General features: G+C 36.1%; 1 protein-coding gene across 1 annotated transcript; it reads left to right on the top strand.

The window, feature by feature from the left end:
* The first annotated feature begins 13,619 nt into the window (after positions 1–13,619).
* LOC122029616 (cyclin-dependent kinase B2-1-like) lies at positions 13,620–15,601 on the top strand. The gene is made up of 8 exons (XM_042588684.1): positions 13,620–13,898; positions 14,007–14,148; positions 14,420–14,481; positions 14,573–14,684; positions 14,785–14,878; positions 14,955–15,024; positions 15,106–15,244; positions 15,325–15,601. The coding sequence occupies exons 1-8, from the start codon at positions 13,666–13,668 to the stop codon at positions 15,415–15,417; spliced, it is 945 nt and encodes a 314-aa protein (XP_042444618.1). The 5' UTR covers positions 13,620–13,665; the 3' UTR covers positions 15,418–15,601.
* The last annotated feature ends 3,286 nt before the right edge of the window (positions 15,602–18,887 follow it).

Below are 18,887 nucleotides of genomic sequence, written 5' to 3'. Positions count from 1 at the left end.
CCCCCCCCTCTAGCTACTTTTGGTCCTAACAAGTGTTTTCAGAACTATTTAAAGTACATGACATCATTGTTTGAAATCTTATTTGAAAAACTAAGGTTGCAAAAATTCTCTTTGCTAAATCTTTATTTAATTATTTATGCCCTATGCATTTATCTTGTTTGATGTATGCCAAAGGGGGAGGATAGTGGGCTAGGTTAGAAAAAATCAACCCATTTTAAAATTTAATGTGCTTTATCTGTTTTATTACTTTATTGTATTTTTTCTAACTTTAACCTGGGTTGTTATTACATCAAAAAGGGGGAGATTATTGGTGCAGGTTACACTAATAATCTAGTTTCGATGTATGCCAAAAAGATTAAAGTTAGATGTGATGTTTGTTTAACCTTTTCTACCAAGTGTGCAGGAGTTAACTAGGTATGTGTGCCTGATAGCTAGTGGGAAGCCCAAATAGGTCCGCAGGTGTAACAACCCAATTTTCCCTATTTCAAGTTCTAAAAGTCCATAAAAATATTGGTAAATACCTTTAAAATATTCTAGCGATTTTTAGGGATTTTTAGAGTATTTTTACGCAATTTTTGGAGGTCGTTTAGTATGTTTACAAAAAGAAAGAAATTTTGACAAAAATTTGTCAAAACCGAAGCTCGAACCCGTGACCTCCGGCCGAACCAAACCCAACCGGACACAGCAAACCAACTGGGCTGCGCACGCCTTGTTAACCAAGTATGAGGAGAAATAGGTTTAAGTTATAGTAAGGATCAGAAATTAAACCTAGGTTATAAAGGGTTAATTTCTTTCCCCGAGCCCTAATCCCTTTTCTTCTCGTTCCTTTCTCCCGACGCGTGCGACGGCGCTGTGCTTGGGCGAAGACGAAGCCGAGTTAGGGCACTTCCTCCGGCGGCCGGCGAGGGGTTTTTCGGAGAATCCTTCTCATCCTCGTGACCTCCTCGACGTGAAGAGCACGTAGACGCGAAGAAGGCGCGGTGATTTCAAGTCTCGCCGAACCCTAGCAGCCCTCTCCTTCCGGTTGTAAGTCCAAGAAGGCATTGTAAGTACTACTCACCTGCGGTAGGAGTTGCTCCGAGCTTCGATTTGTTTTCCTTGCTTCGGTTTTTGCCGTGCCGAGTAGTTCCGAGCTTCTATTGGTTTGCCTTGCTTCCATTGCAATTCGGATTTGGTTTTGAGGTTGTTGCCGTGAGCCTCAAATGGGAACAAAGGAATGAAAGATGGTATAGGTTAGGGATTTTAGTTCCTTGCTTTGGAACCTGCTGTGACCGGATATGGTTGCTAGAAATATAGGTCCCTTTTTAGTTCAATTGCTACTGTAAAGAAGGTTTAAGGAATGTTTAATTCCAATGTTTTCTCCTTTGGAGGTTGCTGGAATTTTTGGTTTTCTTCCATAGCAGATGGAGAGCATGAAGATATGTTGTTATTACCTCTTTAGTTTCTAGTAGCAAATTTAATGATTTAGTGTGAAGAATTTATATACGAACATGTACAGAACTGAGCATGTGATTTTAGATTCAATTTCATTGCTATATGAGGAATAAGAACAATTTTATTAGATTGTTTTGTTTAGAGCTTTAGTTACTGCCGTGGCACTACAGATAGTTGCAACAAGTTTTGATTTCGGTTGCCTTGTGAGAGTATGAGTTTTCTTTACAACAAGTTTATACAGACTTTAAGCTTCAGTAAGTTTTAGTGATGATAAGCATGTGTACAGATTTAGCGTATTTTTGTGCATGAAGAATTTATATGCATGCTATCATAAAGTATGTAGCTTGAGATTTATGTGCCATTTAATTTAAGCATGCAGAATTAGACTTTTCCATGCTACTACCATGTTTAGAAAGTCCAAGTTAGCTTTCTTTTGCTCTATTTTACAGCATGTTTAAGAAGTTGAGTAGCATTCTATGTCTGTTTGTTTTTACAACATGATAAGAAGCGTAAAGTTGCATTCTTTTACTTTTATTGCAGCATGCTTAAGAAACCCTAAAGTAGTATTCTTTGTCTATGTTTTATAACATGATTAGAATCCCCAAAGTAGCATTTTTGCCCTATTTTACAGCATGTTTAGAAAGTCCGATTTGCTTTTTTTGCTTTTATAACAGCATACTTAGAAAGCCCAAAGTTAGCTTCCTTTTGCTTTATTTATAGCATGATTAGAATCATTCCATACTTGATTTTACAGCATGTTTAGAAGCACTAAAATAGCATCCTTTGCCATGTTTTCACCGTATGATTCAAAGGCTTTAAATTGCTTTCTTTAGTTTAGCTTATAGCATGATCAGTAAGCTTTAAGTTACTTGTTTTACTCTGTTATATAGCATGGTTAGTTGATTATACACCCATACTTGTTAAGTATATTTAAAGGACTCCCACAATCTTTAATAAAAGATAATAAGGAAGATAAAAGAATAAGAAAGATAACAAGTAAGTCAAGCAAGAGGCTAGTACCCGACATCCAAGAGCTTGTCGTTAAACAAATCCAGGTGACCATTTCCGAGGTCTTGGCCCTGGTAGACCGAGGTCTGCTCTTTTAGGATTGGTGGCTCGCAACCCCAACCTATTAGGGAACGCGCATGAGATGGTACTAAGCCTAGGCCCAAAGTAAAGAAAAGTAAAGAAGTAAAGAAAGAAAGAAAGAAAGAAAGAAGAAGAAAGTAAAAGATAGAAATTAAAAGATTAATTTCTAACACAAGGATACAAGAAATGAAATAAGTTCCAAGCTTAGAATAGATAAGAATGGTTAGTTTCTTTGATTCTAAGTTTACATTGTTAGTTTCTTGTTATCCTGCTTGATACTGAGTATGATTTGTATTCTGTTCATTTTCTGTATACCATGAGCACATGCAGATAGCTTTATTATTATTTCAGTTTCAGCACTTATGCATTTCATTTATGCTTTTCGAGTTTTGTGAGATAGATTAGTACTTACTAAGCGTTTTCGCTTATAGATACTTTTCTTTTTCCTCCTACTGCAGATAAAGGAAAAGCTAAGATATGAAGGGAGGCGACAGGGTGGTGGTGATGATGGATGTGTGTGGTGACTGAACTATGGAGAGATCCAGAGTTCGCTAGCAAATTTTCAGGACCTACCTGTTTAGAGTTTCAGTTTATGTTTTTAGTTTTCTTCTTAAATGCTATTATGAAGTTGAGATTGTAATGAAGTTTAATTCGTATTTGTAGCTTGATATGTCCTACTGTTGGAGTTATGCTTGGTTACTATTGCTAGAATAGCTTTCTTTTAGTTATAGTGTGTATTATTGCTGCGTGGTTGTGAAAATATATGTTCCAGCCGCCTGTGGCTGAGTATAGATTGTTTGTATTATGGATTTGGTCACCGGTACAGGGGAGACTCTGCCGAAATTTTTCGGTAGGAATTCCTCTGAACCGTGATAAATCTAACTGACTCTAATAATAGCGTCAGTGACACTAGTAAGTAGAGTATAGATAGGTAATGGTCGCCCTTAGAGAGTAGTAGTAAGAAGGGTGGTCGTTACAGCAGGGCCTGATATCTGGTGAGAAGTCGATTGGGTCTGTGGAACCTGACAACTTATCAAAATCCAGTTGGGTCAGTGGACCTGACAACTGACGGAAAGACATGGTGGATCAGGCTAGTCAAGTAACTACAGTTAGTAAGTGAAGGTAATCAACTGGAGGAGAGATCCATGAAGGATGTGTTCCCCATTGAGGGAACTATAGGTGTCAATCCAACTTAGGTCCATTTGGGAAGCCTAAATTGAGATCTTGACTAGATCCTGGTCTTGAGAGATAGGATCTAATTACTACCCTATCTGCTATATTGTGCTAACTCTGTTTTGCAGGATATATATACCCTTTGATTGCCCGGACTAACCTTTTCTTGCAGGGAGAAGGGCTGCTGAAAAAAGGACTCCGGGCGCCCGAAGCAGACTGGCCCAGGCGGGCCACAGGCGCCCAGGCGATCGGGCACCCAGACTCGATCCAGGCACCCAGACCTGAAAAATCATCTATAAGCTAACGTAGAGCGTGTCTATTGGCCGAGCCACGTGGTCCAAGGCCTAGAGGGGTTTTAGGCACCCGAAATAGACCTATTTAAAGGCCTTTGACCTAGAGCTTCAGAATGACAATTGTGACAAGTTCCCTTCTTACTCGGTGCTCTGAAAAATCTCCTACAACACTGTGAAGTTCCTCCAACAACTGGCGATTCAGATTTTCATATTTTCCTTGTTGTTGATAACCTTGTTTTTTAGTTCTTGTACTTATCTTGTAACACATTTTTGTGAACTATTAGTGGATTGCCCAACAAAAGCACTCAGCTAGAGCGGGCCTTGGAGTAGGAGATGTCGAAGGTTCCAAACCAAGTAAAATCAACTTGTGCTAGCGTTGCTTGTTTCTTCTATTTTCTGTCATGTAACTTAGTTTTAATTCAAATTTTTTGACAATTGCTATTCAACCCCCCCAACCCCCCCCCCACTCTAGCATTCTTTCTGAACCTATAGGTTAGAAAATGGCAAGACCAACGGGAAGGTTGGCAAAAGAAGGAGAATTCAAGTGGGTCAATGTTGACCGGATACTTGGTGTGGAAAAGTTCTAGTGAATGGAGCCAGGTGAAAACCCTTAGTGAGTGAAGCTTGGTGAAAAGCCATAGTGAGTGAAGCTGGGTAGTGAAAAAAGTCCTAATGAGTAAAGTTGGGTAGTGGGAAATGTTATATATGGTAAATATATCTATATAATTAAATATGGTTGAAATTAGGTTTCAATATCAAAGATAATAGGAATGCAAAACTATTAAAGTGACCTAATTAAATTTATTGAGTAAAATACTTATAAAATAAAGGATCATTAATAGAAAAATAAGTTTATATGAATTAATAGAAATTATAGGAATTTTTCTAGAATTTATTGGAATTCTCTAGAGTTTTAAAATGAATATTGAGGTATTTTATAGGGATAAACGGGTTAGGCTTTTCTAAAGCATGTTTTGAATACCCAATTAAAGTGAGAGTTAATTGAAATATAAACCTAGGCTTTAATCGATTAAACCTTAAGGTACATTTTTCTCACCTCGCCAATTCCCCCTCTCCCCCTCTCGCACGTGCAGGAAGAATCGTGCAGCTTGACGCCTCTCCGCCCACAACTCCGGTCGATGCCGCGGCGACGTGCGACGAGGAAGACTGTCGCACACCTCTATTGACGCTAATCTCCTGCTGCTACTGCCACCATCACCACACCTACTGCGTCACCTTCACAGCTGCCCCTCGTTGCTGGAGAAGTTTGGAGGAGACAACGACAACCACCGCCGACTCGACTTTGTCCGCCCCGAGCCACTTCGTCAACGATCTAGCAGCGAGATGGCTGGGTCTACGCCGCTGCCCGACGCCACCGATCTCCTACCACTACCCATTGTCTTTTCACGAGCTATGATCTGCACAAGCCACCTAGGTCAGCCATTGTCGTCGCTGACCTCTTGTCACAACAAACAGCCACCGCGTGCATGGATTATTACCGTGTTTGCTGCTGCGTCGGCCCCACCAACTATCTTATATCTCTGACCTATTCCATTGCTGGTTGCATGTTGCCATGGGTCACAGCCTGGTTTTGTTTGCCGTGAAACTAGCCCCATCAGCCGCCCTTATTTTCCTTGCTAGTTACCATTGAGGTCCAACCGCCACTACTTGAGGAGAAGTCGTAGCCGGTGAACATATAGAGGGATAAACTATAGCCGACGATGAAGGTAAAACATTATAAGGAATGTTAGTTGTTAATTAGAGTTTGTGTGATTAATTAACATGGTTAATGTAGTTTAATTAGAATTCAGTTTATTGGCCCCAACAGTCCAAAAACTATCTGATTGATTAAGCTTATTAATTGAATCATTAGTTGATTAAAATTTGATAACAAACCTAATTAATAGTTTGCATGATTAGTTGATTAATGGATGATTAAATCATTTATTTGATAAATTAGATAAATGATTGAATTGTTAACCGGTTAATAGAGGATTTATTTTTTAATGATTCAATAATTGATAGTGATAAATCAATTCATATCGGAGTTAATGGAATTATTAAGTAGTAGTTCATCAAATAGTAAGGGAGTAATTAATAGATGGATTAATTAATGAGTTTGATTGAACGGATGAATAAATTAATATTAATCAATAAGGTTTGATTATTGATTTATAGATTCTTAGGTCCTACATATACTGTACTTGTAGGATTTGAGCTTGAGGCAGACCTTTGACATGAAGATGGCTAGGACGATCTACATTTGAGGTGGGTAGATTTTGCTTGTCTTTTGCGAGCTTTGATTATAGTGCATGATTATTTACTATCATATTTTGATGAGGTCGCAGATACGTGCTTACCTTAAGTCTGTCTTATATCACTTCTGAGTTTGATACCTTATTGATTATCCTTATATGTTGATCTATTGTTGATAGCTATGTAGTTATGTTTAATATTTATGATGTTTATGGATATGGATGATATTACCATACCATAGTGTAGAACATTAGATTTTTGCTAGACCCCTTAGTAGATGATTTGACTCTGTGTTTATTGTTAGGATGATCATAGCGTAGTATAGGATATTTAGCATCTTGCTAAACCTTTGTTTATTATTTCATGCTGTAGTATAGGATATTGAGTATTATAATAGACTCTTGTTATTATTTAGGCCTATAGCTTATGTTCGTGAATTTATGTTATAGTAGGGTTATATACTTAGGCTCGTGCCTATAGATCACTGATATCATAAGTAGTATAGTTGTATACTAGTGCGAGGGCATATATGTTAGTGAGATTATACTGACCTATACTTGTTGGAAATCACTCCCTAGCAGAAGAGTAGTGTATTCCACTAGGATTTCCCCTCTGAATTAGCTCCTAGGATTACTTGATCTTGATCCTGTTGTTCATTATATCTGCGACTATTACATGGAATTAGTCGAGATATTAATGCTAGATGACTACTAACTTGGGGATGTGATTGTCTATTTTCTGCCTATATATTAGTAGGATTACATCGTAATACAGGGTACCGAGTATCCTAGTAGACTCTTACTTGTTATATAGGCTCATGCCTATACATTAGTGGAATTATACCATGGTATAGTATTTCGAGGATCCTACCGGACCCCTGGTTGCTATATCCTGTCGACCATTGTCTTCCATTCATGGTTGAGAGAGTTGTCAGTGATTATTAGTATATATGGTCTCCCATGCATGGTTAAGAGAGAGTCATTAGTGACCATTGGTATATACCTTGTTTGCCCACAAGACCATCCGTGGTAGAGCGTTCTCCCGCAGACAGTGACTAGTTATTTATCCTATCCGCCCACAGGACCATTTATGGTAGAGTGTTCTCCCACAAACAGTGACTAGTCATTTATCTTGACTACCCACGGGAACATCCGTGGTAGAGTGTTATCCCGTAGTCAGTGTTTGTTATATACTTGCTATATGTCGGGCATATATTTGTTCATGCAGGTTTGGATGTACTGTATGTACTCTCAATTTTTTGGTTATACTTGGTTGAGCAAGTTAGTAAAGTACTATGTTATTGATTATACTTTTGGTCAGCTGTTGATTATGTTAGGATACCTACATTGGTTAGTAAATCTTTTACCTGAAACTGCATCCTTTGACCTCCTGTCAGTATATTATTCATGTACTATCTACCCACTGAGTGGTTGTACTCACTACCTTCTGCTTTTCCCTTAACTTTCAGATTAGCTGATAGATGAGGTGTTGTGTCGTTCAGAGGTCCTGGCTGCCAGTTCCGCTCGAGTTGGATTTATGTGGAGTTGCTTCATTTTATTATTTTTGTTGCTTATAGTTATAGTTCTCTCTGTTCTATATTTTTGAGTGTTTCACATGTACATGCATACATACACGCATTATCATTTGTGACTTGGTATTGTTATACTACATCGGTATTTTTTATGTTGGCTTGAATTGGTTCGATATCGTATTTCCTATATTGTCACTACAGGGGTACCGTCCGATTTGGTGGACAAGCATACCCTCGAGACATGATAGGAAAAGTCCTGGTAAGTGAAGGTAGGAAGTGTGAAAAGTCCTGGTGAGTAAGCCATGTGAAAAGTCCTAGTGAGTGAAACTAGGTGGTGAAAAGTCCCAGTGAGTGAAGTTAGGCAATGAGGAAGTCATGGCGAGTGAAGTTAGGCAGTGGAAATCCAGGTAGGTCAAGGTTGACCAAACATCTGGTGTTCAGAAGTCCAAGTATGTCATGGAGAATTGGACACTTGACACTAGTGGAAGTCTAGGTGGGTCAAAGAATTAACCGGACATCTAGTGAGTGGAAGCCTAAGTGGGTCGTGGAAGAATGGATACTTGGCATGAGACGGTAAGTCTAAGTGGGTCAAGGTTGACCGGACACTTAGTGACGAAGTCCCAGCAGGACAAGATTGACCGGATGTTGGGAAAGGGAATCCTAGACTTGAGTTAGGGTTGAACCAATCGATCTGTGGATCGATTGGGAGTGTCATCGCAAAGAGGCACGGTGAATCAATCCACTGATCGATTCAGTCGGAACCCAGTTGATCAATTTGGAGAGCATCGCAAAAACATAGAGAGCTACCTAATCAATCAGCTGGTCGGTTGGGCTACTCCAATCGATCAGCTGATCAATTGGAGCTGGGTTTCTCGCAATGACGCGAGGAGAGTAGAATTGATTGATCAATCAATTCTGAGATCTTTCGCGTGAACTCAGAAGCCAGCTGGATCGATCATATGATTGATCTAGTTGCTCTAATCGATTGGTCAATCAATTGGATTATGACTGTTGCGTAGGTTTGAATGGGAATCCCGATGTGGCAATTGATTAGGATCAAACCTAATTGATTGGGAACCATAAATGGTGCATATAAAGGAGGTTTTCATAGTAGCTAAAAAAACCCTTCTCTCTGAAATCATCTTCGCCATTGTTGTCAGTTCTTGAAGCTTCTTGAAAATAAGTGTTGCTGCACTTCCAAGCTTCAAGAGGTGTTTCCAAGTTACAAGAAATCAAGCAAGAAGAGGTTTTTCCATTTATATTCTTATATTTACTTCTTATTTGTATTGTATTCTTGTTGAGAGCTTGTACGAGGTTTCTCCACCTCCGGAGTATTTCTGAGAAGGAGTTATTTCATAGTGGATGTGTGAGAGAGCGTCGGATATTTAGATTACTCACCTCGTTGAGGTGGATACCAAGTAAATTAAGACGTTAGCATTTGCTTCGAGTCTTCTATTGTAAATCATCATCGATGAAGTGAACGGAGGTAATCACCCTCCCTCTAGCTCTCATAGTGTCCGAACACTAATCTCTAGTTAGGACTTCTCGTTGTCTAACCTCCAGTTAGGACTTCTCTAAACAAGTATTCATTCCTCCCTTAACCTACTTGACTTCTATCTCACATATTATCAAACATCAAAACTCAACCTCAAGCCAACTTGAGCTTAATTAAATTGATCAACCTTGATCTAAGGATGATTACACCAACACCCTTGATTATCTAATTGTCAAAAGGGCATTCCATTATATTTTTCATATGGAACATACCCTTATTGAAGTTTGTTGTAGTAGCTATGAAGGAACTACTGCAATATGTAAAAATAAATAAATTCAACATAATCAAACAAATCTTTACATAGAATACTTTTATATAACTTTTTATCAATTTGGTCAAAATGACTCAAATGATAGGAGTTAGGCTCTCCAAGCGGTTAATCAAATATCTAATTTTGAATCTCAATTGTGGTGCACTACAGAGATTTTTTTCTAGTGGGATGACAAACTTAAGAACATTGGCCTCTTGAATGTGTTCGGGTTGCAAAGTTACAAACAAAGTCTCACATTAAAAATATTAGTGTAGGGTACACCAGAATCAAACCTGAGTTTTGATATTGTCAAAGGTTCAAGTTAAATTATATTGTTATTTGATGAATTGACTAAGTATGCAGACTGTTTACTCAAACGGCAAAGCCCTAGTTGCAGCTAGGCTGTAAAGTCTAAACAGGTTTGGAGGACTCGATATTTGGCAGGTAGGTTGACATAAGCAACTGGAGTGGATCGACGAGGAGGTATTGTCCTGGGAAGGGACAAACCCTAGGTCACTAATCCAATTAAAAAAATCAATGGAGGTTTCTAAGTTGAGATCAAGATAATTCTAACTATCATACTGATGCATATTTAATATCTATTATCTAATTCTATTTTACAGGATCAATATCTATTATCTAACTCTGTGTTGCAAGATCATATGACCCCTTGAATTTCAAAGGTCATAACTTTTGACTCAAAACTTAGAATCAGGCTCAGTAAGTGGCCACGTGTGAACAACTCAAAGATCTTCATTTCACCAAGGGTTTGGTCAACTGAATAGGAGGTTCAGTTGACCAATCAGACAATTTTATCAGTCGATCGAATAGAGGTTCGGTTGATGAAACATGCAAGAATGGAAAAATTGATCAAGTTCACAAACATGGTATCACAACATGATCATTTGACTGAACCCATGGATCGGTTAACTGAACAATAAAAGCATTAATGACAAAGTAGATTTGGATCACAGTGAAGAAGGCAGTTTGAGGGATTGGTCAACCGAATAAAGTGATGGTTGACTGAACAATTAATGTACTTAATGGAGTGAAGATCAAATCTCGACGAAGAAGAAAATCTAGGTGATCAGTCAATCGATAGGGAGATCAGTCGACCGAAAGGATCAGTCGACCGAATGTCTTTTTAGTTGACCAAATGTGGCTTATAAAAGAATCTTGAGATCAACATCAAAGATCAACTTTTCTGAGCAACATTCTCATTCTCTTTGTTCATTCTGCTGCCACTACTACGCTTCATTTACGTGTGCAAGCTTCTACAACTCTTCTCTAACGATCTGCGCTTCAACTCTTCATCTTTATCGGTATATTTTATGCTTGCATTATTTCTATAAGATAGTAGTTTGTTACTATCCTATACATCATTTGTACGAGTTACTTCTTCTCCAAAGTTTTCAGATAAAATCCTATTAGTGAATTGCCCAAGGGTACGATCAAGGATCACAGGTCTTGTAGTAGAAGTCGACACAGGTTTCGAACCAAATAACCAATTGTTTTTTGTGCATTATTTTTACTATCTTATTCTGCTGCTACTTTTATATTTTTTTTATGAATCGACACGAAAAGAAAGATTTTTTAAACGAACGATATTCACCCCTCCTTTATCATCTCTATTCGATCCTTCAAAAAATACATGAGAAATATCACGAGCTTATAAGAGAAAAATATCTCCATTAGAATGAGGTTTATTGGGTAAAATCCAAAAATAAAATCATAAGGGCTTAGGCCCAAAGTGAACAATATCATATCGTCGTGGAGATATCTAAATTCCTTTAGTCCTAATAATTGGTATTAGAGCTCGGACTACCAAAACATCTAACCATCAAATATGCATAAGAACTATGGTCTAATCGAGTCATGTCAGTAGAATATTGACCATGAATAAAGGAAATGGGGGTTCCCATGTTTGGATCAAGAGGACTTGACACTAGGCAAAAAGTCATGGTAGACAGCTTAACAGAGAAGTCCTAGTTGCGGCTAGGCAAGGAAATTCTAATAGATCGGGTGGACCAAGGGGAAGGAAGACCAAGTAGGTCAGTTGCATCGAAGGGCAAGAAGACCTGGTAGGTCAAGGATCAGACGTCAAACTGATAGACTTTCCGTTTGAGGGGGTTCCTGTGGTCCTTCTTCTGAGGGATCATGGACTTATAAGGAGTTACAAGATTGCAAATATAGTTTCACATGAAAAAATATATGGGAAAGATTATCGACTTATAAGAGAAAGATATCTCCATTGGTATTATTTTTTTTTTGGTAAAACTGAAAATCAAAACCACGAGGGTTTAGACCCAAAGTGAATAATATCATATTATTGTGTAAATATTTAAATTTCTCCAGTCCTAACAGGATGAGTCTCTTTGAGCGCTTCTAGATTTACCTTGATAGTCAGTGGAAAAATTCGATAGGTGTTAAAATATTAAATACAAATAAAAACATAAATATTTTCTTCATTTTAATTTATTTACTAAAAATTATAAAAAATATATTGAATTTAGTCAAAATTATCTATCTTTTAAAAATATTTTATTCCTTAATTATTTTTAAAATTAAAATTGATTTGATTCAAAATAGACCAAACATAATCTAGATTTCACAAATTCAAGCTCAAGATAGGTTGAACCCTAAAATTGAATTGAGACGAGTTGGATCGTGGTTGATCCAACATAGCAATAAAGGAGCCAATTCAACTTATGATCTAGCTTTAGTGTTAATTGAGGCTACCTTTACTTTGAAAGAGGAAAAGAGGATGGTAAGAAATTGACGGTGGAAAAAAAAACCGTAGGAAAGGACAAGAGATCCTGCTTTTCTTTCCCATAAAGGGAAGATCTTTTTTTTTTTGGGAACCGCTTGTTCTGTTTTTTTTTTTAAGTGTCCTTTCTTTATAAGGTAGTTTCTACCTGACGTTTTTACTCACTTTCTCTCATTTCTTCTATTTCATTTATTTTATTAGTAACAATAGATGATGATATCTTGTTTAAATAATAGACAGATGATAAATAAAAAAATACTAATAATACATCACATAGAATTTCTCAATTATGACAGATGATAAATAAAAAAAATACTAATAATACGTCACATAGAATTTCTCAATTATGTCATAAGGTATTCGTCCTTATCTCTATGTAGATTGAATCTATCCAAAATAATATCAATCTAATTTATTTTATAAAGAAAATATAACTAATAAATCCGTCAATAAAATTACTTGTTACAAATAATATTTTGTTGACTAATTTAGTTAATATTGAACTTGGTAAAATTAAATAGTTGAATAATTCAAAAATTAGATTATTTAGAAATACATATTAAATGTAAGATTATACTTTGAATTTTTTTATAATAGATCGTAATAAAAATTGTTTTTACGATTGTTAGAGAAAAACATGAAACAAAATATATGATATAACTAGAACAATTATTGCCTGAGAACTGCCCAATGCCAGACGTAGAGGTGCAAAGAAAATAAAAAGTTCTGTACGGAAGGAAGCGAAATAATAGAATCGCGTTGCCTTCGACCGCAAGCAACCTCAGTAAGCGGAGGATGGAAACTTTTTTATAGTTTTTATTTCTTTCCTCCCAAATAAACAAAGTCTAAAAAGTTAAATCTAAATCCTCACACACAAATTTAAATCTAAATATTTATTTTCCTTGGCCAAAATTATTTAGAGATTAAACATTTAGTAAATTAAACATTTATCAAAATAACAATAGATTAAAACTTTAAGATATAAGTATTTTTTATTTTTCTAAAAAAGTTCTTAAAGTTTCTCAGATAATTATGTGTAAAAAAATAAAGAATTTAAATAGGATTACGAAAATCCAGAAGGAAATGAAATCTGATTTTAAATGAGACTTTATAGTTCGAAATACAACTTTTTACAAATTTTTTTATTTTAAAATAAAAACTTTTTACAAAATAATTTAGGTTAGGGAAGGTGGCCCCTGCAATGTTTCAAATTCAATATCGATATGCCCGTTAGCCAACGGCTATTTCTCGTTCTGATCGACATTATAAAATGAACAAACCCTAGTTTACTCCAAGAAGAAAAGACGAAGAGTAGGCATGGCGATCACGGTCGACGGCCAGCAAAGTCGGGCGATGGATGCGTACGAGAAGCTTGAGAAGGTGGGCGAAGGAACGTACGGCAAGGTCTATAAGGCTCGGGAGAAGGCAAGCGGCAAGATCGTCGCCCTCAAGAAGACCCGCCTCCCTGAGGACGACGAGGGCGTACCTCCCACTACGCTCCGAGAGGTCTCCCTTCTCCGCATGCTCTCCATCGACCCGCACGTTGTCAGGTGTCTCTTCCTTAATCTAATTAACGAACAAATCTGAAAGGGAGAAAAAAAAAATCCGTTTTGGGGGACTATTTTCATCGATTTGTTTGCTCGGGCCTTCGATTCCAGGCTTTTGGATCTGAAGCAAGACCAGAATAAGGAGGGGCAAACCATTTTGTACCTTGTCTTTGAGTACATGGACACGGATCTTAAGAAGTACATCAGAAGTTTTCGTCAGAGCCATGAATTGATGCCAGCAATGACTGTCAAGGTAAAAATTAATTTAAGAGCTGATTTTTTTTTCTACCACCCAATATGATGCATCAAAATTTGTTGAAATCCTCGTTACCAAGAGGTTGTTGAAGAGCATCATGATTACTCTCTGTCCCTTGGACAATTTCTTCAAAACCTGTCAATCGTACGTCAATTTATGATTTTTGGGGCAGAATTTCTCTGTTTCCATTATAGATCGGGGACTAAATGTTTGGGAAATTCCCGTGTATGATATTTGTATTAGATTCTCATAAGGTTTCCTCCTTCAGATTTTGATGTATCAACTCTGCAAAGGAATTGCTTTCTGTCATGGTCATGGAGTCTTGCACAGGTTGAAAGGAAAATTAAATTATATAGCTATTATTTGTTTCAGTACGTTAAAAATGAGATCTTGTTGAAACATCCGCTGCTTAATTATGCAGAGATCTTAAACCCCACAATCTTTTAATGGATCGCAAGACGATGATGCTAAAAATTGCGGATCTCGGACTTAGTCGTGCTTTCACTATCCCCCTCAAGAAGTACACCCACGAGGTCTTATTGTGTGGAAAAAATTGCAATTTTCTTGTGGAATTGAAAGAGTCGCAACTTTTCATAAGTTCCTCATCTTTATTTTACAATCAAACTGTTTCAGATCCTCACTCTTTGGTATCGAGCTCCAGAAGTGCTGCTTGGCGCCACACACTATTCGACACCAGTCGATATGTGGTCAGTTGGCTGTGTGTTCGGTAAGAAACTATTTTTCTCTATATAAGAAACATTGAAGTTCATTAAAATAACATTGAAACTATCGTTCGATTGTAGCTGAACTAGTCACAACTAACCCGCTCTTTCCTGGTGACTCTGAGCTACAGCAGCTTCTTCACATCTTCAGGTAAATTTATTTCTCAATCAGAAGCTTGTAATTCTGTTAGATTTCTAGGCTAAGTTGGTAACCACATCGATGATGATACAGGTTACTTGGCACACCAAGTGAACAACTCTGGCCAGGAGTAAATAAACTAGCAAATTGGCATGAGTATCCTCAGTGGAGTCCTAAGAATCTCTCCTCAGCAGTGCCTGGCCTGGATGCCAGTGGGCTAGATCTTCTCTCTGTAAGTGCAAATGTAGTTTTGTACAAGCTTAATTATCTTCTTTGTGTAACATAGATCTTCTTTGAACTTCACACTTACAGAAGATGCTGCTGTATGAGCCTTCCAAGCGAATTTCAGCTAAGAAAGCTATGGAGCACCCTTATTTTGATGAGGTAGATAAAGCTCGCTACTGAGGTGTTTTTTTCTCCATGGAAGCTTGGGTGCTCATTCTAACAAACGAGTTTTTGGCCACTGATCTTATTTGTTGTGTAGCTTTTCTCGAGCACTGAATTAAATTGGACAAGTATCAAATTAAGAATTTTAGTTGGTGTGAAATCAATTAATCTGCAATTAGTGATGACAATTATATTTCTTGCACATTTTGTTATTAGTTTGTTTGCAATCCATTTGTTAAATTTACTAAAATTTCATTCTTAACTCTACCTTCATGATTAATCGTCTACCTCAATATTTGAACGTGTGTCGAGAGAATTCTATTTCCAATTTTTAGCATAATCTTTCAAGTTATTTAGTTGAATTTTATTATTGGAGCTTAAATTTTTACATAAATTTTTGAATCCCTGCGAAGTAAAGGGTGACGGATTTGTTCCAATGACATGCCCTCGGGAAAAAATTCTTTCACATAACTTAGGAACGAGTTGTGAGGTTCACCTGGGATAAATGTAATGATCGAGTTTCTTAGACCATGGACACATCATGCAACCTCCCTCGTAAAAACTCCTATTCTCTTTCCACTGAGAAGGTAAAAAATGAGTTCGATTGACTATTTATCACATCCTTTAAAAGCTCCTATTCTCTTTCCACTGAGAAGGTAAAAAATGAATTTTCTTGAACATTTGAAATTGGAACTATTAACTTTTTTTTGGAATTAATGACATTTGTATCTCAAATTGTTTCCTTTCTTTAGTGACATAACAACTTCTAGACTCATGAGTGAGTGAGGCTATCCTAGAAGGGTTGTATTGTAATGAAATTGGAACTATTAACTTTTTTTTGGAATTAATGACATTTGTATCTCAAATTGTTTCCTTTCTTTACTGACATAACAACTTCTAGACTCATGAGTGAGCGAGGCTATCCTAGAAGGGTTGTATTCATTGACATTTCACCTTTTGATGGAATGATTGAGCTATCCTAGAAGGGCTGTGAGGTTCACCTGGGATAAATGTAATGATCAAGTTTCTTAGACCATGGGCACATCATGCAACCTCCCTCGTGTAAAGTCATTAATTCTTGGGTTCTTGACTATTTATCACACCCTTTAAAAACTCCCATTCTCTTTCCACTGAGAAGGTAAAAAATGAGTTCAATTGACTATTTATCACATCCTTTAAAAGCTCCTATTCTCTTTCCACTGAGAAGGTAAAAAATGAATTTTCTTGAACATTTGTAATGAAATTGGAACTATTAACTTTTTTTTGAAATTAATGACATTTGTATCTCAAATTGTTTCCTTTCTTTACTGACATAACAACTTCACCTTTTGATGCTATCCTAGAAGGGTTGTATTCATTGACACTTCACCTTTTGATGGAATGATTGAGTTTCTTAGATCATGGGCACATCATTGGTTGATTTATTCATTGATGGTTAATAATGTTGAGATATATGCTCATAAAGAAATATTCTAATTTTATCTGAGAAAATTTTCAATAATAATTCTTTACATGCATAATCATATCAAAAATCTCTAAAAACTAAAGTTGGAATCTTTAATTTAAAATTACTTGTGTGGTTCATTACATTCCAAATGAAATAATTTATCATGATTGTTAATAATGAGATTTTTGGAATGAAAGTGCTTTATATAATATATATAGTATTGAAAAATAATTAATTTTAAATCTCTAGTAAATTTAGTGATAAATAGAATATTCATTACTAATCAATGAGGGCCATATTAGAATTGATATCAAATCTGAGTAATTAATAGACTCATATTTATAATATTATGTTTTTTTTCTTATCAATTAATGACACAAATGAGATAATATCAAATATTTTTGATATATTGAAAATTTAATAAAATAAATAGCTAGTAATGTTAATATACAAGATGAAATCCATTCCTTCTTAAAGAAGTCAGATGTTCCTTAAGTGTTGATTTGAGATTTAAATAATAATTGCCCTCAATTTATGATTATTAGATCATAAATATATTATTTATTAGAAAAATCAATGGAACTTAAGGAAAAATATATAATTAAAGAGGTTAATGGAAAATACCTTGCTTTGATTATGAACAATATAGGTAATGACTATTTACTATATCAAGAGTACAATTTCAAGTTTATAGTGGAGTTATTTTAGAATTAATGATAATGACATACTAATTAAAGAGTTAATCAATATTATTGAATCTTGAGATTATAGGTCCATAGTTTTCTATACTATCTCCGAATTACATTGTAAAAGTATTAGATTTATTAACTTAAAATTATTGATTTTTTTTGACAAATAAACATGTCATTTTATTGATGATAGGTAATATCCTTCGTTACAAGACCAACCAACTAGTTAGGAAACTTTCCAAGCATCCAACAAAACGATGCAGGGGAACAACTAGAAAAATGAGCTAAGGAGTGTGCCACGTTAGGAGTAACGTGGAAAATCATCACAATAGAAATTTCAGAATCAAAGCTTTAATCTCTTGAGCACATAAGCCGGAATAGCTTAAATCACCTAATTATAGGTATCCAGAATAATTTTGATATTGTAAATCGAGTTAAGTTAGGTCATGTTGTGTCACATCCTTGCGTATAAGTTTATAGAAACTTAGGAAGAACACAAGAAGTCGAGTGAAAGACATAACTAGCTAGAAGGATGATACAGGAAGCGAGTCGTCAATTATAGTGCTTCAGATCATTTCATGTTTCATTATTTTTCCAAAAATGTTCCACCATCGGGTAAATAAACAATGGCAAGTCAAATCTTCTAATTTGTTGCATAATGGCCACCACCCAGAGACCAGCACGTGATGTCCTTGGAGATTAAGGTACCGTTTGGTTCTCTCCTAGGAATCGGAATAGCTATCATAGTATTGTGGAATGAGAATGAGTATGAGCTTGGGTATCATTCTTAAAAATAATGTTTGGTTAGTTGAATATTTTCAATTGGAATGAACTTAAATTTTTTTTTTTACCCTTAGAGGAAAATAAGAGAAAAAATTAGATAGAAGAGAAAGTTGAATGTGAGAGAAACATATGATGAGAGAAAAAGTATGATGAGAGAGAAAGTGTGATGGAAAAAATGAAGAGAGGGAAAGTGTGATGAGAGAAAATGAGGAGAGAGAGCGTGATAGCAGAGATTGAGAAGATAAAAAGTATGATGAGAGAGAAAGTGTGCTGAGAGAAAAAGAGTAATAGGAAAAATGAAGAAAGAGAAAGTGTTTTGAGAAAAAATGAAAGATTGAGGAGAGAAAGTATGATGAGAAAATGTGATGAGAGAAAAAGTGTGATGGGAAAAATGAAAAGAGGAAAAGTGTGATGAGAGAAAATGAGGAGAGAGAATGTGATGCAAGAGAATGAAGAGAGAGAAACTATGATGAGAGAAAATATGAAAAAAAAAGTATGGTAAAAGAAATTGAGGAGAGAGAAAGTATGATGAGAGAAAATATGGAAAAAGAGAATTAAGGAGAGAGAAA

The sequence above is a fragment of the Zingiber officinale genome, chromosome 10B (genome assembly GCF_018446385.1).
Source record: "Zingiber officinale cultivar Zhangliang chromosome 10B, Zo_v1.1, whole genome shotgun sequence".
Lineage (NCBI taxonomy): Eukaryota > Viridiplantae > Streptophyta > Magnoliopsida > Zingiberales > Zingiberaceae > Zingiber > Zingiber officinale.
This window is presented reverse-complemented; position numbering and strand designations above follow the sequence as displayed.